The sequence below is a fragment of the Notolepis coatsorum genome, assembly GCF_963971535.1.
Source record: "Notolepis coatsorum genome assembly, chromosome: 3".
In the NCBI taxonomy this organism is placed as follows: Eukaryota; Metazoa; Chordata; class Actinopteri; order Aulopiformes; family Paralepididae; genus Notolepis; species Notolepis coatsorum.
The window spans coordinates 147,480,656-147,506,741 of NC_140167.1; the positions used below are offsets into that span (position 1 = coordinate 147,480,656).

Consider the following 26,086-nt stretch of genomic DNA (forward strand, 5'->3'; position numbering starts at 1 on the left):
TCAATGACTTGTTTGCAGTCAACATTTTCTAAATGTTTTTTTTTTATTATTTTTTATTTTTATTTTTTTTATCGGTTCATTTCCGTTTTATACCATTTTGAAAAACCCTCGTTTTCTTGAAAGTTTCAGGAAAAGATAAAGATTCTGTGATAAACGGCCTTTACTGGAATATTCTGGAATACACAAAAAACGTTGTAATTTTTCGGCCTATTTATGAATCGTTTTCAAATAAACGCTAGATTATCGATAGTATATGTATAGTTATGCACGCTAGAGAAGCGAGCTGAAAAATCTATTCTCTCATTTCCTGATCAGCGCACACACACACACACACATATGGCACACGCTGATATCTCTGTGAAAACAGCTCTGATTATCCTAAGACTGGTCAAATAGATTCCTTACCTCAGATCAGATGTTCTCCAAAAAGATTATTCCAATTCCTGATCGCCATTCCAAATATCGATCGCGTTTATTGATTCAGCGCTGGGTACTGGAAATATGTATTCCACTCTGTTTTGCGGCTCGGCAATTACTTGGATCTCTTCGGATGGCTTGCCGGAGAAGTAAAATGAGGAAACTGGATTTCCCCCCCCCCCCCCCCCCCCCATGTCTTTCATTCAGTCTAATCCAATGGGGTGCAGTACAACAGGGAGAGACGATAGGGGGCGGTATTTTCCCAATGGAGCTCAGAGAGCGTTTGCAGCACTAACGTGAGACTAGATTGATGAAATATGAATTCAAATCGCTAATATAAAAAAAGCCAAAAAAACGCTATATGTCGTTGCTGGCATTCAACGGTCGGCATGAACTAATGACATATAGCGTCGTTGGCACTCAAAGTGTTAAAAACAAAAACCTGTGTTTAACCTAGCCATCTATAAAACATCACGCTAAAACTGTGAAACAAATGTCCTACTCCCCTAAAGAAAGAAATACATAGCAAACATGACTCAGTTATGCAATAGTGCTGCTGCTTTTTATTTGGTTAAAATCTTTTAGTTAATAAGACTAAAAGACTACAATATGACTACAACGATTTCATGACAGCTTCCTGTCCTCGCATGACGGCTTCCTGTCCATGCAATGCACAGAGCATTAATGTTACATTTTCAACAACAGATTGCTGCTAATTAAACACTTCATGGAAACAGAGTAACGCTAACGTTATGTCGAGTTCATACGTGTAGTGTAGTATGAACTCGACATAACGTTAACGTTACTCTGTTTCCATGAAGTGTTTAATTAAGTCCGTCGCAGATGGATGGTACACTGGTAGCTAGCTAACTTTAGCCACAGCTGCAAAAACGAATTTCAATGATGTTATATCAGTAGCTAGCCAGCTAGATAACGTTAGACAAGTGAATAGTTTACTGGGCCATTGTTTAATGCTTCAGTGATGTTAAAAGAGGACCTGCGCGGTGCAGGTGCAGGTCCGGTGCGAATGAGACTGGTCTGTGACAAGATGGGTCTGTGAGGGGGAGGGGCCATGAGGGCACTGCGTCAACTGAACCAATCTAAAATCAGCATTCAATGTAAGAACGTCAAGCTCACGTTTGATTGGTTAGAATGGTCACTGTCAACTCACTGGCACATACTGAGTGACAGACAAACTAGCGAATGTACAGAGAAAAGCACCAGAACAATTATTTTCACTTGCACGAATGCTCCCAATTATATTTTGAGGTTGCACAGATACAATTTCGGTCGCATATGCGTGTGTATGTGTGTGTGCTGTGTCCCGTTGGCAGTGATCACAGCACGGAGGTGCGCCCCACTCCAACCCCCCTTTCATGTATGCGCGAGGAAACATAATACCAATAATCTAGCGTTGATTTCAGGATGATTAGATCAGTGGTTCTCAAACTTTTTACACCAAGTACCACCTGAGAATGTAGCTGGCTCTCAAAGTACCACCATATGACCGGTGTTAAAATACAGTCTATTCAGCTATGCACAGTTCACGCAGGAGGCAAATGTATTCCTAATACCATTATTTATTGTTAACTTTTGTCAGACACAGCCACAATGTACAAAGGGATAGCACTAGAACTAGCAAACTCTTCCACACAACTCATACAATGCAAGGGGCATTGAGAACATAATAACTAACATTCTCACATAGCAAGTGAGAAAATTAAGAACAACTGTATTTCAGCAAATGTACTTAATTCTCTCTCTCTCTCTCTCACACAGCAAGCAATTGTCCTTCATTCTCTCTCTCACACACACACACACACACACACACACACTTATTTTGTTACAAAAACTTAATTTTTAATGTTTACCCTTTAAATGCCAGTGTTTGTGATGGGCATCAAATGCAAAGTACATTTTTCTGGGGGGGATTATTACAGACTAGGCATGTGTCAATGATTAGCAACAACACAGATTTTGATGGATTTTTTTTTAATGTCAGATTTAACACCAACTCTTTTCAGAAAAGTGGGAGTATTTCATTTTTTATCTGACATTACAAAAAATCTAAGAAAAAATAAATGGTTATGATCAGGGCTGAAGTTGAATTAAAGATTTATGACTGTTTAGACTGCATTACTCTCTGTCACAGTGATCTCCTGGTTGTTCCCCACTTAGGTTATCTAACTATCGCGCCGCCGCAACCAGAAACACTGGCCTGGCCTGCTTCTAAGTTCAGTGGCCTGACTGCAAAAAAGAAAAATAATAATATTATAATTATTATTTTATTTTTTGCTTTTTTGTAAATGTTTTCAAGTACCACCAGCAGTACCACCAAGTACCACTAGTGGTACGCGTACCACAGTTTGAGAACCACTGGATTAGATAATCAGGCGAAAAATGGCAACGTGATAAGTGGATTTGACTAAAGGGCTGTTTTGATGGAGTTCCCTGGAATTACACAGGATCACTCAATATTTTTTCAATAATGCAGGACCTGTTCAGAGGTCTTTAATTGGCATGCAATTATCCTCAACGTTTAGCGATTAGCACACACGGTTAGCACACACACACACCGGAACACACACGCATGCATTGTCTCTTGTAGGATCGCCGATGCGATTCGTCTCTGCGATTAACCCATCCCGTCGCCCTTCCCCCCAAGGGCAGCCGGGAGCAGACAGGCGTCGGCGAGGGCCGCGCCAGGGGACCAATCCAAGTGCTCCTGCCCGTCTTCGTCAAGGACGCCACAGCGTTAGCGATCTGTTGTTGTGCATGTTTTTCCATTGGGTTTATCTTATCGGGGGGAAACCCTTGCGAGCACGGGGAGAACATGCAAACTCCACACAGAAAGGCCTGGGAGATACCCCACCTGGGTACCTGGCATCATGGAAACCTGGTCCCCAAGCGGGAATCGAACCCTGGACCTTCTTGCTGTGAGGCGACAGTGTTAACCACTACACCACTCTACCACTATACTCATATTCACCACGGTATAAAACGGAAATGGGGTCGGCAATTAGGTTTGGCCGCGGGCCAATTTTTCCCCAAGCCATTGTATGGCGGGCCAGAACCAAAAACAATGTCTAATTTAATATAATGATAGTGAACATTTTTTAACTCTGTCAAAATAAACTAGCTGCATAGGTGGCATAATAAACTGTAAACGACATATACATGTTTGCACTGAACATTATACCTTTGTCTTTTTTCTATTATAAAGTGCCTTTCGGGTGCATAACACATGAACAGATCAGTAGGATGGGCATTTGATTTTCATGCAGCACCACGGTGGGTGCTATTGCATTATAAATCGAATGTATTATTATTATTATTATTATTATTATAACATATGAACAGAACAGAATGCATGAAAAACACAACTCGCCATAATGCAGCCCTGCCCTGGGCTTATTGTTTCTGTTTTTTCGGTCCTCCAAAATCCCTGCTAATGTTTGAAACATGTCAAATGTCCACTCGCGTTGAATGCAGCTACTTTATCTTCTGCCAACTTGAACACAGTTGTCATGCTTCATTGCCTCGTTTGCTAGCGTGTCGCCACATGTTATGCAGAGAGGACGTCAACACGCGAGAGTCACCTGTTGCGATAAACCCATATGCGATAAACCCGTATGCATGACTCCTGGTTTTGTTTATGTGTCTTGGAGGTCGTAGTTTCCTCTTCTGGCTCCTCAGTTGGTATTTCCCCTTTGGTTTCCATTGGTTAACTTATCCATCGCGACTCAGAGACACGAGGCTCTGACTCTCTGATCTCTGATGCCTGCTGGCACAAAACAGAAAGTGAAAGCAGCGCGCACAATTTCCATTGGTTCTCCGAGTCCACGTGAGCATTTCTAGCATTTCAATTGGCTATAGTGACAGACATAGATAGACATTGACTTACTGAACTGGTGTTTTTATTTCATGGATGCGTGTTTCCCATTTCAGCACCACGCGCTGTCCACCTCACTTTGAGCAAGCCTATATACATGGTACATTGCACCTCACTGCCTATACCTGTTATTCACTCTCAACATGGATAAAACATAAAGTATGCATATAATAAAAATAAAATAAATATCATATTCTCAAAATAAACCGACAGGCCAGAAATTATTGCTGGCGGGCCAATTTCGGCCCGCGGGCCGCCTATTGCAGACCCTGGTGTAGATGAAAAAATTATCTGTTTTTTGCACGTTGACCGGAAGAAACCCACTGACAATCGACAGCGTTATTAGATCCATAGCTATAATATAAAATATAGGTTTAGCTCTATGCACTTCCCGGAAGGGGGCGTGGCACCCAATGTGTTAAAACATTTTTTTTTTTTTTTTTTTTTTACTTTACTTTTTTAATTGATGACGAAAAATAATAATCGTGTGAGAGAATCGTGATCTCAATCGTGATTCACATTTTAGCAAGAATGGTGCAGCCCTACCTCTGAGGGCGGTGCTTCCGGCAGAGGAACGCAAACACTCTCCTCAGGCCCACCATGGCGGGGTCCCAGTTGTTGTAGTGGCAGAGGAGCGCAACGATGAAGAAGGAGAGGAAGACTGGGATGGCTCCAGCGAAGAAGAGCCAAGAGAAACGCACCTGCCAGCACACGCACGCGCCACACACACACACACACACACACACACACACACACACACACACACACACACACACACACACACACACACACACACACACACACACACACACACACACACACACACACACACACACACACACACACACACACACACACACACACACACACACACACACACACACACACACACACACACAACCTCAGTTACATAGACACAACGTATCACCTCTGCTGATAATGAATCAGAGTACTAAATGTTGGGTATCGGACAAAGACAAAAGCTAATAATCAAATGTATGACTTTTACTGCATGAAACAAAAGGCGTCCCAACAGCACTTTACCCCCTGCCGATAGAGATCAAGAGCACAGCATGTTCATCAGTATGAGCAGATATTAGATATTCATGTGATTCAATGTTTGTAATAAAATGCTCATGTGGAGAAGTCATATAATACAGTATATATATATTGGCCTATAATTAGGGATGCTCGATATTGGCTTTTTTACCGATACCGATATACCGATATTGTCCAACTCTTAATTTCCGATACCGATATATGCAAGGTTCCCCCCCCCCCCAAAAAACAGAATAATTTCAGGTAATTAACATTACTTATTACATGGCGTTTTCACATTCGCCGAAATGCTTGCTTGTGATTGGTCAATAGCCCCCCGACAGCGGTCATTATTTTTCAATAATGACCGCTGTGGGACAATAATGACCGCAGTGCGCAGCTGTTCGCAATCAAGCCCACTGACACACACTGTTTCAGTGCAATTAGACACTGCCGGTGTTCTGCTGCCGGCGATGACAGGGGGCGGAGCGACGAGCGGAGCCAGAACGCAGCCAGAACCAGTGTTGCGAGTCGATGTAAAATGAATTAGGTATATTGTTAGTAAGTTAGCCATGTAATAAGCGGGATAATGTATAGCTATACTCGGTCATTGTCGCAAAATAATTGACCTTCACTGACGTTTAAAACACCTCGCCGAAGCGGCTCGGTATTTTAAACTCCGTGTCGGTCAATTATTTTGCGACAATGACCTTGTAGCTATACATTATCCCTTACATATCTCTTGTCATGGAATTAACACAACATTATTAGGGATGTCCGATATTATCGGCCTACCGATATTATCGGCCGATATCGGCATTAAAATGAGATATCGGAAAATATCTGTATCGGTTTAAAAAAATAAAAATAAAAAAAATATCTTTATTTTTTTTCATTTCTATAACCTTTATTTACCCAGGCAAGCAAGTAAGAACAAATTCTGATTTAATTTATTGTCAAAAATATGCATAATGTTATGTTAATTCCACAACAAGACATATGTAATGTTAATTACCTGAAATTATTCAGTTTTTTGGGGGGGGAACCCTGCATATATCGGTATCGGTTGATATCGGTATCGGAAATTAAGAGTTGGACAATATCGGTATATCGGTATCGGTAAAAAAGCCAATATCGAGCATCCCTAAACATTATGCATACTTTTGACAATAAATAAAATCAGAATCTGTTCTTACTTGCTTGCCTGGGTAAATAAAGGTTAAATAAATGTAAAAAAAATATATATATGGGCGGCTACGTGGCGTAGTGGGCAAGGCGCTCGCCACAAATGACGGAGACGCTGGGCTTGCCTGTTCGAGCCCAGCGCTCCTCATTGCTTTCAGTTTAGCTGGTCGTCCGTACTAATACACATTGGCCGTATTAGGGGGTGGGAAACTGATGGGTGGGGATCGGGCGTTGTGGACAGCGACTCCTACAGGTCGGTTGGTGCGCCTGCGCAGTGGAATCAGGAAGTGTCGGGGGCAGCGTGAGCCTCCCACGCGTTACTCCTCGCCACTGAGAGATCGAGCTGCGCAGGTGAAAAGATGCGACTGCTGTTACCTCAAATACCGGAGGGGACTTGTGCTATGCATGACTTAGTCCACATTGCAGCCGGCTTGTGGGAGGCAAGAAACAGCGTTCGTGACAGGGGAGGGTTGAATTGGATGATACGAAATTGGGATGGGAGAAAATATAGAAAATGGGAGAAAAAGTGGATAAAAAAAAAATATATATATATATATAATAATTATTATTATTTTTTTTTTACCGATACCGATATTTTCCGATATCACATTTTAATGCCAATATCGGTAGGCCGATAATATCGGACATCCCTACCTATAATACATTATTATAGCCTATGGAAGGAGCCACGGACGAGTAGTCAGGAGTAGGTGGAGAGGAGTAGGTGGAGGTATAAATAAACAGGATAATGTGAATTACACAAACGAAAGACATTGCACAACATTGCTTGAAGAAATTTCTTTTTTTTCTTTTTGAAAATAATCATGACCCTTGCCTCCATTACATAAATCTTAAGAGATACTATTTCTTCGGAGAGATGCTCTTACTCTACACTGAAACTGATGTGTTCTACCCACTCGTCTGCTTAGTTTCCCTCTTAAACATCTGTCAGACATGCATCAGTGGTCCTCCAATCATTCCTTTCCACTGCGCATGTAAACAGCTTCATCAAATTACTGTCATAATTCAAAAAATCAACGTCCACCTCCGCACTCTTGTCTTGTACGGGCAGACTGTTACTGAGGCACATTCCAGGCACAATCCAGGGCCCTCATTCATCAACATGACTTACGCACAGATATGTGCTTAACCTGTGCGTACGACCATTTCTAAGCAAAGTGTGGGATTCATCAATTTCAACTTGAACTCGACTTCGTGCTTATATTTACGCACAGCTCGGAGCATGCGTAGCTGACGCCCAGTGGTAGAACATCGTTACTACGGCATAAGCGCTCCTCAGTTCTGCATTAGTTTCAACGCGGAAATAAGCTTCCGTGCATTACTTCCAACACTGGCGTGTTCAACTTCTGTATGACCCGTAATTCATTATAGTTCATTGTAAAATAGCGACAGTAGTGTAATTATAACGGGCTCATGCGGGAACAAGAGGTTGGCTTGCTTGTTTGGCACGGGGGGCAGAAGCAGAACACCCACCTCCAAACGCCATTAAATATTGTTTCAAATAAAAAGCGACATACTATTATTTTGTGTCATGTTTCCAAATAAGATTGGCCACAACGGAATGCTTTCTACTTCAATTTGTTGATTAGAATAGATTACCTCGCTCCGTTGAAACTTCACTGAGCTCAGCACACAGACATGATAATAATAACAACAACAATAATAATAATAATAGCTTCATTTTACATAGCGCCTTTCAAGAGAGACCCATGCAAGGTCGCTTTACATAGATGGGGGGGGGGATAACAAAGTAATAAAGATAGTGGACAGACTATGTAAATATGATGATGGGATTCAAGTTCGCGTTTTTGTTGATCATAGGCATGCTGTCAGAGTATGATATCTTAATCTTATCTTTTTTCTTTTTTTTTTATCTTAAAATTGAGGAGAACTTTAATCCCTGGGTATTAATCAAACAAAACGGGAAAAGGCAGTCATATTCCAGCACGGTCTTTATTAGTGTTTGCGCTGACCAGGCAGCAATGGTTAATAGATATCATATCCGACATCACCGTACGTGTACACGTCTGTCAGCCTGTCACATAACACGCTTCCCTCGGCTTAGTCCATTTTTCCACATTTCATGGGGGTATTCCATTACCGTATATGGTTAATCGGGGCGGTTCTGGTATGCAAATACTTAAAACAGTGCACGAGCTCAAACGTAGGATCAAAGTCATATTTATCAAGACAGGTGTGCGTAGGACGTGTGTACGCACGTGTGATAAATCCCGTTTTTTTTGTGCGTGCACATATTCTAAATTCTGTGCTTAAGTATGGAAATAGAACATTTTCTACGTCACGTTGATGAATGAGGGCCCAGGCATCTCAGGAATTCTAATGAGCAAACCTGTGACGGCCCTCATTTGCATAGGAGTAAATCAGGTGCACAGCGGGAGATGGCTGCACCTGTACGTTCCCAGCGTGTCGTAAAGGGCCTAATGCTAAAACTAAACCTGCTCATTTTTTAGCACACACACTTTGCTCTGGTCTCTCCCACTGAAGGTGAAGACGTCTAGAAGCCAAACACCAACTCTTGGGAAGATTATGTTTGCAGACGAATCCCCAACTTTTTCCAAAGACAAGAAACAGCTTACAGAACTTTCCAAAAACTTTGAGGACATCATCTCACACCTCAAAATCTGCACACACACAACCCAGTAATATCTCAACCTTAACCCAGCAAGGTAATTTATTCAAATGTGAAACTATGCAAAACAAACTCCAGCTCTTTCCAAGACTCTTAACTCATTCCCCGCCAACAACGTTTATATACGTGTTTGGCCGACAACCGTTGAACGCCAACCACGTATATATACGTTATTTGGTCCGTTTTGGTCGATTTTAATATTCTATTCAATGTCACGGACCTGTATGTTGCCGTTAAAGGCATACTGGCACCCTGAGGGTGCAGTACCGGCCAGATCCTGCCAGGTGGCAGTATCGAGAGTGCAGTAAACCTTGTTCCAGACCATGTGTTACACTCAAATGTCTCCGGGCGCTATATTTAGACGGAGCCGAGCGAATCGCTTCATCCGACCACTTCGAAACGCATCTGGCACACTCGATCCATAGGTTGTGCCAAATTCTGTCCGGGACCAGATGGACACCAATACTGGAAATCGCGATCAGACAATTGGAATATTCTTTTTGGAATACCCCCGACCAGAGGTAAGGACTATCTGACGTCAATTTCAGCTTGATCCAACAATGTTTTCATATCGATCCAGCTGATCGGCTTCTGTAGCGTTCAACTCGAATGCCGTTACTGGCCATCAAAGCATAAAAAACTACCCCCCCCCCATTTCATGCATTCATGATGAAACATAATACCTATTATATACATTCAATTTGGAAATAGTAGCATGTCCAGGCAAGAAACGCCACCGCTTATAGTAGAATACACGTAGCGCTCTATAACTCAGCGTTTCATGAATTATCCCGGAATACTCCTAAACTATACTTATATTCACCACCAAATTATCACTTTTTTGCATGTTCGACGGAAGAAAGTCAGTGTCAAATGACTATAGTATTGTCTCCATAGCTATAATATAGAATATAGATAGTAGCTCTACAAACAAGGTGATGCACTCCTATCTTTAAAGCGTGGCATAGCTACAACTAGGGCTGTACCGAATGCTTCGAAGCTTCGATCATAATGTTGACATTCGAATTCTAAATCAACATTCGAATAAAAAAGAATATATATATATATATATATATATTTATTTTTTTTTTATATTTTTTGTATGTCTATTCAATCTGTTTAAACCAATGGGGGTTTCTTCACAGTTGCAGATAAAGTTTAGGCTACACTAATATTATAATATTATACTATAAGACATCACTTTTGTACCAACAGTGCCCTTATTGGATTATTTATGTTGACGAAACTGATGAGTTATATTCATTAACACTTTCAGAGCCGGCCGTGTTTTCCTTTTTACCCCCTTGAATGCCCAGCAACCACTTCAATGTTAACGTTAATATCGCCTAATCTATGTTTTAAATTATGGCTATGTGTCTAATCTGCCTGTCGCATTATCAATGACCCATTTCCAGTCAACATTGTCGAAGCGGATTGTTTTTTTATGGGTTAATTTCCGTTTTATAGCATTTTGAAAAGCCCTCATTTTCAAGAAGAAAAAAAAAGAATCCCTGATAAACGCTGATGTACTGTAATATTCTAGAACGTTGTCATTGTTCATCCTATTTATGAATCGTTTTCAAATAAACGCTCTAGATTATCGATAGTATATGTGTACGTATGCACGCTGGTGCCGCAAGCTGTAAATCGATTCTCTTATTTCCTGATCACTCGCACAGTCAAAACAGCCATATCACATATAGGGTGAAAGCTTATATCTCCGTGAAAAAAGGTCTGATTATCCTAATACTGGTAAAATAGATTCCTTACCTGAGATCAGATGGTATCCAAATGGATTATTCCAATTCCTGATCGATCATTCCAAAAATCGATCCCTTTATTGATCCCACGCGTATACTGTAAAACAGCGTATACACTGTTGAGGGTCCAACATGAAACTGATCGGCCCCCCGGTTACATGCGTGAGAAGTAAAATGTGGAGTCCGGGTTTTTTTTCCCCCATGCATTTTCATTGAGTCCAATCCAAAAGGGTGAATTACCATCTGGGAGACGATAGGGGGCGCTTTTTTCACATCAGAGCGCCTGGGGTGGCTGATTTACCAACAGTAGACTCGGTTGATGAAATATGAATTCAGATCGCTAATAAAAGAAAATGTACGAGAAAAAAATTATATTCTCGTTATGGGCATTCAACCCGCGGGGGGTAAACCCGAGAAAACTCGGGTTGGGCATTCAAAGTGTTAAAGAAAGTTGATTTAATAAAATAAAAATACTAATTTAATCAGATTAATCACTTTATTCAAATTGAGGATTTAGTTTGAGGATAAAGAAACACATTTTTTATTTAATTTTTTTAACAAATCTTTTTTTTTTAAAGCTTCGAATGTTAAAAAATTACATTCAGTACAGCCCTAGCTACAACGGGACCCGGCTAATCCCTGGCGCTGAATGAGTTAACACATCCACCGCCATCCACGCTGTAACACGTTATTGCCCGCCATGCTTTGACCGCCAGACCACGCTGTACAGCGATATTGAGATCAATATTTCATTTTTTCGCCCCTGGCATTCATAATTCATATATACACCTCCGACGCTGCAGCTGGACCCTACGGCTCAATACAACGACGGCTCAATACCGCCGCCTGGTGGATGGTCGGGCGAGTTACACTCGAACAACAGGAAGTGGGAGGTGTGCGTCGATTAAATTCATCCGGCCGTCAGACATTGTTGCAAGGCTCCCGACAGACACTATAGTACATATCGATCGCTTTATAAACTTAATAATCGATATGATTTCGGCATTTATTGCGACATACAAACCGGAAATGGACCTAGGTGATCGACATCCTATACTTGGGATATTTCACCGCCAGTCTCTTTGACGCACGGTAAGAGGACGCTAACGTTATTTTCAGCCCAATTGTTTATTAATTTCACTGCAAACCATCTGATCAATATATCACCCATACTACATAAAGCATTTACTGACGATCACGGAATTATAAACGACCCCCCCCCCCCTTTCCTACGCGCATGATGACGCATAACGTATACGGATCATATACAGTTGAATCTTTTAATATAGCGTGTATTGGGAAGACACGCCAATCGATAATCTATATATGCGTTTAGGCCTATAACTCATGTTCTAGGAATTACTGCAGAAAACGATAAAAACATACTTATATTCTAGACGGTATTTTTGTATGAATGTATGAATGAAAAAGTATAACGTTCCTACATCCTGAACGATAGATAATCGATGTTGAATGGGCCATAGTAATGTCAATTTAGCAATACAATTTAAAAGGTTATAGCCCTGCAAAGAAGGTGAACATCTCCATAGGCTTACAGTGGTGGCAGACTGGCTATATTGATGGATATAAGTAATGGAAGGGAATGTGTTAAGAGCCAATCTACATTTTCAAACAACTCAAGAGGGCCATGTCTCCCATCTAATTTTCCACTCCAATGAAAGAAGAAGGGCGTACTTTCCCCGTCGTAAAGTCGTGCGGCTGCGTGTGAGACTCACCTTCTGCATGCAAATATCTGCCAGGATGGAAAGAGGGATGGTGAGACTCAGTGCCAGAGTGCCTATTAGTGACGAGGTGAGGAAGCAACCCCTAAGGAGAGAGAGGGAGAGAGGGAGCGAGAGAGAGAAAAGATAGAGAGCGAGAGAGAGAGAAAGAGAGAAAGAGAGAGAGGAAGAGAGAGCGAGAGAGAGAGTCATCAATAACATCCCCGGGAAACATTATCCGCATTAAAAGGACCGCTTCCCTCCAGCACTTCTTGGGGAGATGGATAGGAGAAGGAGAAAAAATGGCAAGCGAATGAAATAGATGTGACGGAACGCAGGGAGGGTCAGTGGTAAAGTCAAAGCACTGTGAGACTCTAGCGTGTCGCCGCTGTCAAGATGATAAATCAGACTTACAGACTGGCAACCATGCTTTATATTAGGGATGCACCGATCCGATAGTGATATTGGATATCGGCCCCGATATGATAAAATAGCTAGATCGGGTATCGGAGACAATTTAAATGATTATAATTTGTTTTATATATATATTTATTTTTTGTTATTTAATTTGAATAATAAATAACAATTCAGTACATTTATATCTATGTGTTCATTTGTTACATTTTGTTTCACTAAGTTAGGAAAGTAATGTTTTAAGTCAAGCCTGATGTTGCCTTGCACATAATAATGATCCCAGTCTCTTCCACACATTGAGGCATACAGTTTATTAATTGAATTGACTCTGTATCGGCCGATACCAAAAGCCCAGGTATCGGTATCGGGACTGAAAAAGTCGGATCGGTGCATCCCTACTTTATATAAAGAAAAAACGCTTCTTGTTGGGGTTAGAATGGGTTTCACACTGAAACTGTGCAACAAATAAACATATAAACAGTCAATCCAAGGAATTCATGAATAAATACGTTTTTCACACTGACATTTCAGTGTGAACACATTTCAACTGATTGCCGATGTGTTTCGAAGAAGAAGAAGAAGAAGAAGAAGAAGAAGAAGAAGAAGAAGAAGAAGAAGAAGAAGAAGAAGAAGAAGAAGAAGAAGAAGAAGAAGAAGAAGAAGAAGAAGAAGAAGAAGAAGAAGAAGAAGAAGAAGAAGAAGAAGAAGAAGAAGAAGAAGAAGAAGAAGAAATTTTATGAATCCCCTTGGGGAAATTTGGTCTCTGCATGCAGCCACCCAGTGCAGCCCCCCGGGGAGCAACTCCAGTTCAAGGACAATGGCAGGAGTATATACCTAGTATGCATGTATTTTTATGGTGTGGGAGGAAACCCACGCAAACACGTGGGAGAACATGCAAACTCCACCCAGAAAGGCCCCCTGCTGGGGTTTGAAACCCAGGACCTTCCTGCTGTGGGGCAACAGTGCAAACCACTGTGCCACAGTGCTGCCGTTATGTGAATGTACTGTATAGGAGACTGTGATAAAACACTGATCTTCTTTGTAGATGCCTGCTTTCTGTAATAAGCACAAGCTTTAAAACCTGATGAAATTGAATTAACACCAGCCAAAAGCAGTTCAATTATGCCTATAGCTGGTGAATCTGTCATTGTTACAAACCACTTGGCTGGTAGCCAGCTTGTTATTTATAAGTTAAAAGATTTAACTCAGTAAATGCATTTACATTCAAAGGGCTGTCCCCGACTAAGGATTTGGATAGTCGACTATGATTGGTGAAAATGTGCCGTTAGTTGACTATTTGTCGGGGGGGGGGGGGGGGGGATTTATATATTTTTTTTATCATTCCATTTGGGCTGTGGGGGGTGCTTAATGTCTGAAGGAGTCGACTGAAGGCTTCTTGTCCTCTGCAAAAGCATGCAATTGGTCCACTGATGGATACATCTTGATATTTGTCTAGTCTAGTGTGTTCACTAGATGGGTGAAATCCTCTTTCAGTGCCTCTGTGCCTGTTTTCGTAGACAGTCAGCCTATGGTATGCATGCCATTAGCGTTAGCCACGCTTCTAGGCCTCTTTTCTTTTGGAAAGAATGACATTTGTTTTTTTTATTATTATTATTATTTTTTTTTTTCTCGACTAAGAGGTTGGCAGTCGACTACGGCTCCTTTCGACCGATTAGTCGACTAATCGACTAATAGGAGTCAGCCCTTTACAAAAAGTGACTCAGGAAAAAGTGCAACAATTGAACAAGGTAAAACCTCTTTGGTCTGGTGGAGCCACAACATTATTGGGATTTTAAAACAATAAAGCCACAACAATTCATTTTAAAATACTTTTTTTTATAACTGAAATATAACTGAAACAGGTAGAAAATTAAGGTACACTGTGAACCGTTGTTTAATTCTTACCATATTTACTTGTTTTCACCTACAATGTACACACTTTTGGGTCTAGTGGACCCGAACACCACACTACATATGTAATATAAATTATATAATGTGTAGGGGGGGCTGCACAGTGTGCACTCAATGAAAATGTGTTATTTTACATATTCTTCACATAAAGTGAGCCAGGCCCAATGATTCTCAGGTTACTCTTTTAGTAAACATTGAAAACGTGTCCCACTGACCCAAACGTTAACCCTTTGTAGTGTAGCAGTGAAAGGGTTAATGTTTAATGTTTATTTTGTTTGTTATTTTAGGTTTGTAAGAGATTTTGTTTATGTATGATATTGTGAGAAAGGGGCTAGAAAAGGACTAGATAAGCATTTGCTTCCTTCTGCTCCTTCTCAAACTCATTTGTTTATCATTTAATGAAGAATGTAAGATTTCATTTTAAATTAATTTCTTTAGTTTATCATTTGTATTGTGTTTTTATATGGTTGATCGTTCGAGATAAAATAAACTCAACTCAACACCACACAAGGGTTCAAAAGTACTGAAGGCAAATCAACCGTGCCCAGTAGGTACCTTTAGAATAAGTACTCAGAAATGTTGCCTACAAAATGAACAACAAAGAAGAACCAAGCATAATGAAATCATTGAGTTTTGTAATAAAGGTGGGGGCTGCGTGGGACTCACCAGAGCCAGAGGAACTCTGACAGCACGGTTCCAATGAGGCCGTTGATGAGGATGTAGGTCCACACCAGCTGACTCGGGAGCTCGAAGGCCTCGAAGCCCGTGTAGTGGAGCAGGAGGAAGCCAGGCCACAGCAGCAGCAGGTTGAACAGACCCACAAACCCTGAGAAACACAGCCAGTCTCACATACTACATATGTATATAAATAAATAGATGTCTGTCTGTCTCTGTGTCTGTGTGTGTGTGTGTGTGTGTGTGTGTGTGTGTGTGTGTGTGTGTGTGTGTGTGTGTGTGTGTGTGTGTGTGTGTGTGTGTCAAAATCAGTACCAGCAGTGAGAAAGAGGTATCAGTGGATCCCTAATTCAAGTGGTGTGGTATTCAGCATAACTGTTGAAAATCTATTTTATTGGTCCCTAAATTACAAGGTGTGATTTAAATAATGTGAATCTTGACAGATGTGTTCAATTTACTTACCAGAGCAACAAGGCGATGTGTATTCTATTCACCAACATACAGGTGTGATGCAGGTACCCCCTTGTGCTGTTCAACTTGGGTGAACACATACGCACAAACCCAGTTTGGAGAAGAGATGGTGCAGGGAAATCATTGAGGTTATCAAGTGGGTACTTGATACTTAAATTGGGCCCATGACACCTCCAGAAGTCTTTAGGTTAAAGGTCCAAGTTTCTGACAACTAGTTCATGAAATTTCAGATAAAGCACAGGAAATTGAAAGTCGGTCCCCGGAAATTGTGTAGTGTGTCTTTCCGGTGCCTGTACGAGGACGCTCAAGCACACCACGAGCACATGGCTGACATAGAACACAAACAGAGTGCACACATGTAAACATGCCCTTGTGCTTCAAATTGATTGGTCTATGGTCCAGTGGTTCTCAACCTTTTTACACCAAGTACCACCTGAGAACGTAGCTGGCTCTCCAAGTACCACCATATGACCGACGTTAAAATACAGTCTATTCAGCTATGCACAGTTCACGCAGGAGGCAAATGTATTCCTAATAGCATTATTTATTGTTAACTTTTGTCAGACACAGCCACAATGTACAAAGGGGTAGCACTAGAACTAGCAAACTCTTCCACACAACTCATACAATGCAAGGGGCATTGAGAACATAATAACTAACATTCTCACATAGCAAGTGAGAAAATTAAGAACAACTGTATTTCAGCAAATGTACTTAATTATCTCTCTCTCGCTCTCACACAGCAAGCAATTGTCCTTCATTCTCACACACACACACACACGCACATGCGCACACACACACTACACTACACTACAGACGGTTAATCTTTCACTACAGAAGGTTAACCTTTTACTACCACACTACAGACGATTAACCTTTGACTACCACACTACAGACAGTTAACGTTTGACTACAACACTCCAGACGGTTAATCTTTCACTACAGAAGGTTAACCTTTTACTACCACACTACAGACGATTAACCTTTGACTACCACACTAGAGACGGTTAACCCTTTCACTACCACACTACAGAAGGTTAACCTTTCACTACCACACTACAGACGGTTAACCTTTTACTACCACACTACAGACGATTAACCTTTGACTACCACACTACAGACAGTTAACGTTTGACTACAACACTACAGACGGTTAACCATTTCACTACCACACTACAGAAGGTTAACCTTTCACTACCACACTACAGACGGTTAACCTTTGACTACCACACTACAGACGGTTAACATTTGACTACATCACTACAGACTAGGGCTGCAACTAACGATTATTTTGGTAGTCGACTAATCTGTCGATTATATTTTTCGATTAGTCGACTAATCGGAAAAAAATTATATAAAAAAAAACAAAAAAATAAATTATAATTTTTTTCTTTTTTGCACTACCTATCTTTGTGAAAGTGGCTTCTCAGCTCTGGTCCAGCTGAAGACAAAGCAGAGGAACAGATTGGACATTGAGCATGACCTCAGAGTTGCTTTGTCTACCATCACCCCAGACTTTGAGACTCTTGTCAGGAGCAAACAACATCCCCAGTTATCCCATTAGTTCCCTGGGATGTTAAGCTAAGAAGTCTGCTAAGAAGGATATATTATTTATTATTATTATTATTTTATTTCATTGTGTCTTTAGCCCTAGTTGCACTTTTGTTGCAACCCCAGTTATCCCATTAGTTCCCCCAAACTTACTGTAGGTCTGTTATGTTAAGCTAAGAAGTCTTCAGCTGGACCAGAGCTGAGAAGCCACTTTCACAAAGATAGGTAATTAACCTTTGACTACCACACTACAGACGGTTAACCTTTGACTACCACACTACAGACGGTTAACCTTTGACTACCACACTACAGACGGTTAACCTTTGACTACCACACTACAGATGGTTAACCTTTGACTACCACACTACAGACGGTTAACGTTTGACTACAACACTACAGACGGTTAACCTTTTACTACCACACTACAGACGGTTAACGTTTTACTACCACACTACAGATGGTTAACCTTTTACTACCACACTACAGACGGTTAACCTTTCACTACAGAAGGTTAACCTTTCACTACCACACTACAGACGGTTAACCTTCGACTACCACACTACAGACGGTTATCCTTTCACTACCACAATACAGACGGTTAAGCGCCGTTAACGCTTTGTAGTGTGGCAGTGAAAGGGTTAATGTTTATTTAGAGAGGTTCATGACCGTCTGCTTACCAAAGAACATGGGGATGTCCAGCTTATCCTCCCGGTCCACCTTCCTCTTGATCATGACGATGTAGACAGCGTACAGCGCAGCCCCTGCCAATGACCATAGAGAACCTGCAGGAACAAAGACTTTCCATTCAGAACTTATATATTTAAGCTTGTTGAAAAACTAAATCTATTCACCATCAGAAAATAAAAAGTTGAATTTACTCAACATATTCACTTTAAAACACTACACCGTATTTTATCTATTTATTCTTATTTAGTACATTTTAGTCTTGTATGTTGTATATTTTGTATAGTGTTTGGTCTTTTACTCCTTTACTGTATGAAGCATAATCCCAGGAGGGTCATACAGAAACAAGCATTTCACTATAATGTACCTTATATGTGACAAATAAAACAAAAACCTTAAAAACCATTATGGAACAGCACTGAAGTCAAAAGCTATCATTGCAAATTCCTAGCTCACAAATAAAAGACATTCATGAGTATATATTAGTCTTAACCCTCTTTATTTGAATATAAGTAATTCTATCTCTCTCTCTCTCTAAATCCCCACACAAGGGTGCTTTTAGAAGCCAGTCTAGCAAACATGACATTCAGTAAAAGGATGGCAGCCAAGTGTGACAGGTGTTTATCTTGAACCTCTTGGGTTTCCATAGTTACCGATGGTGCCTTTCCCGTCTGGGGTGTCCATGCTGGAGAGGCTGACGAGAGCTACTCCTCCCATGCTGAGGAAGACATAGAAACACACCAGAGAAACCATCACAGTCGGTACAGTAATACCAGAGGAACTGTCAGTCAGTGAAAATGGTCATTTCACACAAAAAAGACACATTGACAGCCTACATTTTAGTGTTTTCATTTTTAGATACGAAGCACATCATAGACAAACAACATCACAACCTCACTCACTCACTCACTCTGCCGGCTCTAGTGGCGGCTCAAAGGTGTGGCATGCAGTTCAATCCATGCGATGATACCAGTACTAATGCCTCTATGGCATTGCATGTCCTTGCATGGCATCAGTCACAATATGGGTACAGGTTTTTCAAAGATGGGAGGCAAAGGAATATCCACACACTGGATTACAAAACACTTCCCCAGGAGAGTAGCAGTGTGCACTAGGCCTCTGGGTAATATATGGATATTTATCGTATATCATCCGTTTCTGATATCATGTTGTCACTTCTCATAAAACTGTTGTTTGTTTGTCCGAGGGAGGCAACAGCTGCGATTGGAGGATCAAGAAAAGAGTGCGGGCGGTCCATTGAAAACACATCTTTGGTTTGATATTGTATCACACTTCCCCTCTACCATTCTGTCCAATATGATGAAACCCATCCGGATTATCTAACCGGTGACTCTCAATACTAGTAGATATTGTGATATATATCGATACAAAACAAACTACTTCAGAATATTGTGAACCTCTTAGGCAGGATGCAGGATAGAGGGAAAGGAAAACCCTCACTGGATTACAGCTCCCAATACTTTAATACCTATAATTTCAACCCAACAGGTCATCAAGGAAATAACTTGCATGACAAACAGATGTGTGTATATACAGTATATAGGCAAAAGATCAATGACGATGTCAGTGATGGCAATGTGACATCATTGACCTTTTGTCTGTATATACTCCTCTACTTGTCACAATGAAGTCCCTGTCAGGTTGAAATTATACATATTAGATGACATGATACATGTTAAAGGAACACACCACATTTTGGGAAATTAGCTTACCGTCTTCTCCAGAGAGAGACAAGAAGATAGATACCAGTTTCCTCTGTGTGTTCAGTAGAAAGCTATCTGGCTGCACGTTAGACTAGCTTAGCACAATGAATGGAAGTGGACAGTGCCGGTTAGCTTTCATGCAGCCAGATAGCTTTCTACTGAACACACAAAGAGGAAACTGGTATCTATCTTCTTGTCTCTCTCTGGAGAAGACGGTAAGTTAATTTCCCAAAATGTTGGCGTGTTCCTTTAAATATGATGTATTGGGGAAATGTAATCCAGTGTCCCTCGTCCCTGTCTTCTCAGTCTGGCTGATGTGCACACGCTACTCCACGAGGATAACGTTTTTACCATGGGACTTCAGATAACCAAGATATGTCTTGTTAACACTGTTAGCCATTCACATTGAAGCAAGGGTATGGCCAGAGACCTTTCATAAAGCGGGATGACACAACGCACTATCATTTCCTGGGAAACGTCAAGTGGGTTTCAGAAGGCATTGGCAAGGCTCACCACCCTCCCGCCTTAGGAGACTAGAGCAGGTGCTACTTCCATTCACACCTATGGGAGATGTAGAGGGTTGGACAGAATATATGGCTCGTACACATTGAAGTACACTGTGTAACGGACCGTTCTGTTCCGAGCCTTCTTGACAGTGAACTGACAATTCTTCCCGACATGTGGATTCAGTGAAAATCAGTTTCGGTTGAGACTTGTTCAGCTACTGTATCTCAGAGCATCTGCGACAGCACCCATCTAACGGCTACTGTTAAAAATAGGAAATACCATCGTTTCCAAATTCCATCTCCATCTGCACAGCAGTGATGTGTCATCATCCTCCTTTATATTCAACATGTTTGGCATATCAAACTACAAACCAACAAGCCAGCGAGATACCAAGCCAACTTGAGGCTTGCAGTAACCATTGGCTTCAATGAGGGCTGCTAACAAGCAGGTTTTCCGTTTAAGTAAAGTCCCAATGCAGCAACCTTGGGCCTCAAGCTAAATACACAAATGGAATTTAGATGTACACCATCAAACTAATTTCCACTTCAAATTAGATTACAATGAGTCCTGGGAAACATTTGGCATGCAAGTGTTGCTTGCTTCCTAGTAGCGTACGTACTGAAGTGTGTTTACTCTATGTGCACTCACCTCCCTCCATAGTTGCAACCTATGTACATGCTACATGTAGAACTAAAAGTATGGAGAGTGATACATACAGTTAACGGTCTTATGTTTGTTGTTGTCTCTGTGCACTGTACCGATGTGTGAGGGCCTGTTGTACCGCAATTGACCTATCACAAGCCCTGCCCTCTTTTCTTGATCCTCCAATCACAACTGTCGCTTGCCTTGGCCAAACTTTGTCTGAGATAGGTCCACTGTGCATGGTGTGTCTGTCTCTTGGGACTGTGGAAATGTGGAAGTTGTCTATGTTTCTTTGCGCCATTGACACGAGAGACAAACTCCTGTACATAATTCATCTGCAAATAAAACGTTTCTGATTTGGACCGTCATTTACCTGAGAGCCACGGCTAAGAGTTTGGAGAGGGTGAAGCGGTCACTGCTGTTGCTGGGAAATATGGCCGCCAGGATGAGAGTGAACAAACCTGAAGAGGGACAGGTGAGACAGTGAGAGGCATGGCTGCAAAGTACGGGAAGAGCAAATGGCCAGTATGTAATACTGAATTTTATAACCGTGATCCAAAAGTTAGGAGAGAATAAGCTAACCCGTTCTCTTTTCTATTCAATCCCTAACCTGTCATTTTGATTTGTAATCCCTAAGATGTAAAGGGTTCAGTAATCCCTAATCTGTTGAAACTCTGTCACCACACTGCTGGTTGTTTATGTTTTAATGAACTTATCTTGAAGATACTGACTGACTAGCTTTCGGTACAAGGAGTGAGCGACAGATAAACATGACGTTTAAAGGCCCCGTTTTTATTTGACCATATAGATTGTAGCTTCACATTCATATACAGCTCCTTGACAAGTTTGATTTGTAGATGATTGTGAATCAGAATATAATACTCATATTTCCTTGTTTTCTGATGCTAGTCATTGTATCAAAAACTAAGTAAATAAAGTAGAGAATGAGAATATGATTCCATTCCTATCTTTTATTTCTAAAACTGGGGCTTTCCATTTGTTTACGTTTGTATCACGGATTGGGCCGTTAACTATATTTTGAAGCTGTAAGATGTTACATTGTTAGCACACGGAAGTAAAACAAACCTGTATAGTCATGATAAGATTATGAAAGTTGCTACACAAGAAAACAGACAGTGTGCTGCCTTTTCAAACTATTCCCCCGACTGTGGTCACTTGAACTCTGGACAGTGTTCGGCTCCTCACCTGAAGTGGACGACAGGATGTTCACTATCGCCACCTGCGTATCCGACAGGGCCTCTTGGTAGGAGAGGTTGGCCAGGAACCACTGTGAGGGAGGCGAGAGTAGGAAAACAGAAAGAAAAAAGAGAGGGGGTTTGAGACGCCGTGCGTCTGTCGTCTCCCAGAGGTTGTTGCTATAGTTGCTAATGCGAGGGATGAGCCTGGGAGGCGAAGTGAAGACGTGTTTACAGGGTGGGAGGTTCGCCAGATAAATGGCTTTGGCCGCTCTCTGCATGCATAATGTCATTTCCCACTACTTTCCCTGTGAACGCCCTCCTAAAAAAAACGTCACTCAAAAAAACTCTTCAGAGTGTGTACCGTGGGGCCAGCTGGCACGCAATGAGTTTGAGTAACATCTATCAAACAAGACGTGATGTTGAAAGGAGCGAAGTCAGCCAAACACACGGATAAGAGAGAGGGTGGAAAGGATGGGATAGAAATGGTATTAACTCATTCAACGGCAATCACGGAAAAAGTCGGGTTAACTCGCCATGCGTTGAGCGCCAATCACGAGAAATCTCGGGTTTTAATCGTTATTTCTTTTATTAGCTATATCCATTCATTTTTCATCCATCCACCAGCCTGATGTTATCATTGGGAATGGGTCTGAGCTCGCAAAGGGCAAATACCGCCGCCTACGCCTTCCAGCCAGTATTGCACATCATTGAAATCCCTCCCCCTTGGGCTGTGCAGTGATCTAAGAAGTCCGGTCCAGGTTTTCCTACTCCGGCATGACTAACGTTATAACACCGAGTTTGGGGAGACTCAGAGCAGCATGGATTATGCCTTTTGGACATATAACGTTCGATCAATAAACGCGATCAATATTTGGAATGGCGATCAGTAATTGGATGAATCTTTTTGCAATACATCAGAGACAAGGTAAGGATACTATATATCCAATCTTGGGTGCATGAGGAAGGATAATAACGATAATCTAGCGTTGATTTCAGGAAGATTCGATAATCAGGCGAAAAATGACAACGTGATTACTGGATTTCACTAAAGGGCTATTATCGCGTCTTTTCCTGGGATTACTAGAATCACCCAAACTATACTCATATTCAAAACGGTATAAAACGGAAATGTACGGATGAAAAAACAATCTGTTTCTTGCATGTTGACCAGAAGCAACTCACTGACATATATTTTAAGCACTTGCAAGTTTCGCAGTCTCCCCATTGACTTACAGCAATGGCGTTCTACCCAGAAGTTAAACAGCAACCCCTGGCGCTGAATGAGTTCAAATGAAACACGCGTGTTGTACGGCTGTTATGATTACAGGATTCAACTCCTTCCTGTTATCTCCCATACACGTGAGGGTTGGCGGTCTCTGTGGTATATCTGGTATTCCCCTAGATATTCAGGTCAGTGTGTGCAGCGGCATCTCTCAGATTAATCTTTTTGTTAGCAAAGATAGCAATACCTTGTCTTATAGGGACTGCTACCTTATCATTTCATTGAGCTGTAATTAACACAACACAAGGATGACAGGTGGCCATATTCAAACAAATTTACTCAAAATAACTGTCAAACTAAAGGAATGTGTGCAGGGCGGCTGGGTAGCGCAGCGGACTAAGCGCCTGCCTACCACCGCAGAGACACTGGTATCGAATCCAGCTGTCAGCGGTACCTCCGGCTTGGTCGGTCGTCCATACATAATTGGCAGTGTTAGAGGGTGGGAAGCCGGTGGGGTATGTATCCTGGTCGTTGTAAACAGCGACTCCTACAGGTCGGTCGGGGCGCCTGCTCAGCGAGGGAGGGAACTGGGGGAAGTAGTGTGAGCCTCCGACGCATTACACTCCCCCAGTGAGAGTCCTCGCTGTCGGGTGAAAAGAAGCGGCTGGCTGACTCCACATGTATCGGAGGGGACATGTGATAGTATCTATCAACCCTCCCTAGACCGGCAAGTGGGGGGCAAATGCGCGCAACGACCAGGAAGGGAAGGAAGGGAATTGGCATAACGACAAAATTGGGATGAGAGGCGGCTGGATGGCGCAGCGGAGATTGCGCTCATCACCAATGCAAGAGACTCCGGTCTCGAATCCGGGTGTCAGCATTGCCTCCAGCTTGGGCCAGTCGTCATACTATCTCAATTGGCAGAGGTAGCGGGTGGAAGTCGATGGGTGTGGATTGGACGTTGTGGACAGCGACTCCTACAGGTCGGTTGGGGGATGCCTGCACAGCAGAGACAGGAAGTAGCGGGGGTAGTGTGAGCCTCCCATGCATTACACCTCGCCACTGAGAGTCTGTGCTGTCTGGTGAAAAGATGCGACAGGCTGCCTCCTCGTGTACCGGAGGGGACACGTGATGCAAGGCTTCTATGCTCCCTATGACCAACCAGTGGGAGGCATAGTCGAGCAACGTTCAAGACATGGGAGGGGAGAATTGGAAATACGAAATTGGGATGGGAGAAGATTTTGAAAAATAAGGAGAAAAGTGGATAAAAAAAAAAATGGGATGGGAGAAAAATACAGAAAAAAGGGGGAGAAAAAGTAGATAAAAAAAAAGGAATGTGCACATAAAGTGTTTTTGGAACTAGCGTTTTTGGATGCGTGTGTGAAATAAATCTGCATTGTTTTTTGGTGATGTGCCCCATTACTATCCGTTTACAAAACACTTGTCACTTCCATTAACATTTCAGTAAAACAAGGCAGAATTAAAGATAAAAAGAATCATCACACCTGCCAACCTATACAAACAGACACTGGTCCGACATTGGCCAACCGGCCTCCTAACTCACCACGAAGCAGAAGAAGAAGCTGATTTTGGCCACGTCTGTAACGGTCAGCTTGCCCACGGTGCGGAGCATGGACTCATGGTCCTTGGCGGCGGGGTAGGACATGCGGGACAGCTTGGCCTCCAGGGCCTGAGTGGACGGCAGCTGACGCACCTCCATGATGTTACTGAAACGCACCCGCTGCTTTCTAGAGGCTGCTTGCAGGGAGAGAAGGAGATGGAGAGGGAGGGAGGGAGGGAGGGAGGGAGGAAGGAAGGAAGGAAGGGAGGGAGGGAGGAAAAGAGGTTCACTTCAATGCCTAGACATAAAATGATGATGATGATGATTGCATTTATATAGCGCCTTTCTAGACACTCAAAGCACTTTACAATGTAGGGTAGAAATTGCCTCCTTGACCGCCACTGTGTAGCACCCAACCTTGGGCTACACAGGCTCAATGGCTGCCATACACTGGCACCAGGCACACGTCACACTAAGGCTCAGGAGACAGGGAATGATATCAGCCAATTAAGGAGGGATGATTAGGTGGCCTTGATGTCAGAGACCTGATTAGGAATTTGGCCAGGAAGGTCTGGGAACCCCCAACTCTGCGATAGGTGCCCTGGGTTCTGAATTCAGTCGGGACCTCGGTTTAACGTCTCATCTGAATGATGGAACTCGCAGCAGTACAGTGTCCCTATCACCGACAGGGGCATTGTTACTGCCAGGTCCAGAGGACAGAGTGCCCCCTGCTGGACAACAATATCACTTTCCGACAAGGGCATTGGCCGGGGTTGGAAGCGGTGATCTTCTGATCGCGAGTCGGAGCTCTACTCATGTAGCCACACTGCCAGAGATTACA

General features: G+C 42.2%; 1 protein-coding gene across 4 annotated transcripts in view; it reads right to left on the reverse strand.

Moving 5' to 3' along the window:
- The window catches only part of LOC311224878 (solute carrier family 35 member F5-like), a 55,830-nt gene that overhangs the window by 12,299 nt on the left and 17,445 nt on the right, over positions 1-26,086 (reverse strand). For all 4 annotated transcript variants that reach the window (XM_084310016.1, XM_084310015.1, XM_084310014.1 and 1 more), the window contains 8 exons: positions 25,249-25,439; positions 22,470-22,551; positions 21,637-21,724; positions 19,044-19,108; positions 18,384-18,488; positions 15,676-15,835; positions 12,700-12,790; positions 4,856-5,010 (listed from right to left, as the gene is read on the reverse strand). In XM_084310016.1, the coding sequence (XP_084166142.1) occupies positions 4,856-5,010; positions 12,700-12,790; positions 15,676-15,835; positions 18,384-18,488; positions 19,044-19,108; positions 21,637-21,724; positions 22,470-22,551; positions 25,249-25,439 (937 nt within the window). The remainder of the gene's footprint in view (positions 1-4,855; positions 5,011-12,699; positions 12,791-15,675; positions 15,836-18,383; positions 18,489-19,043; positions 19,109-21,636; positions 21,725-22,469; positions 22,552-25,248; positions 25,440-26,086) is intronic.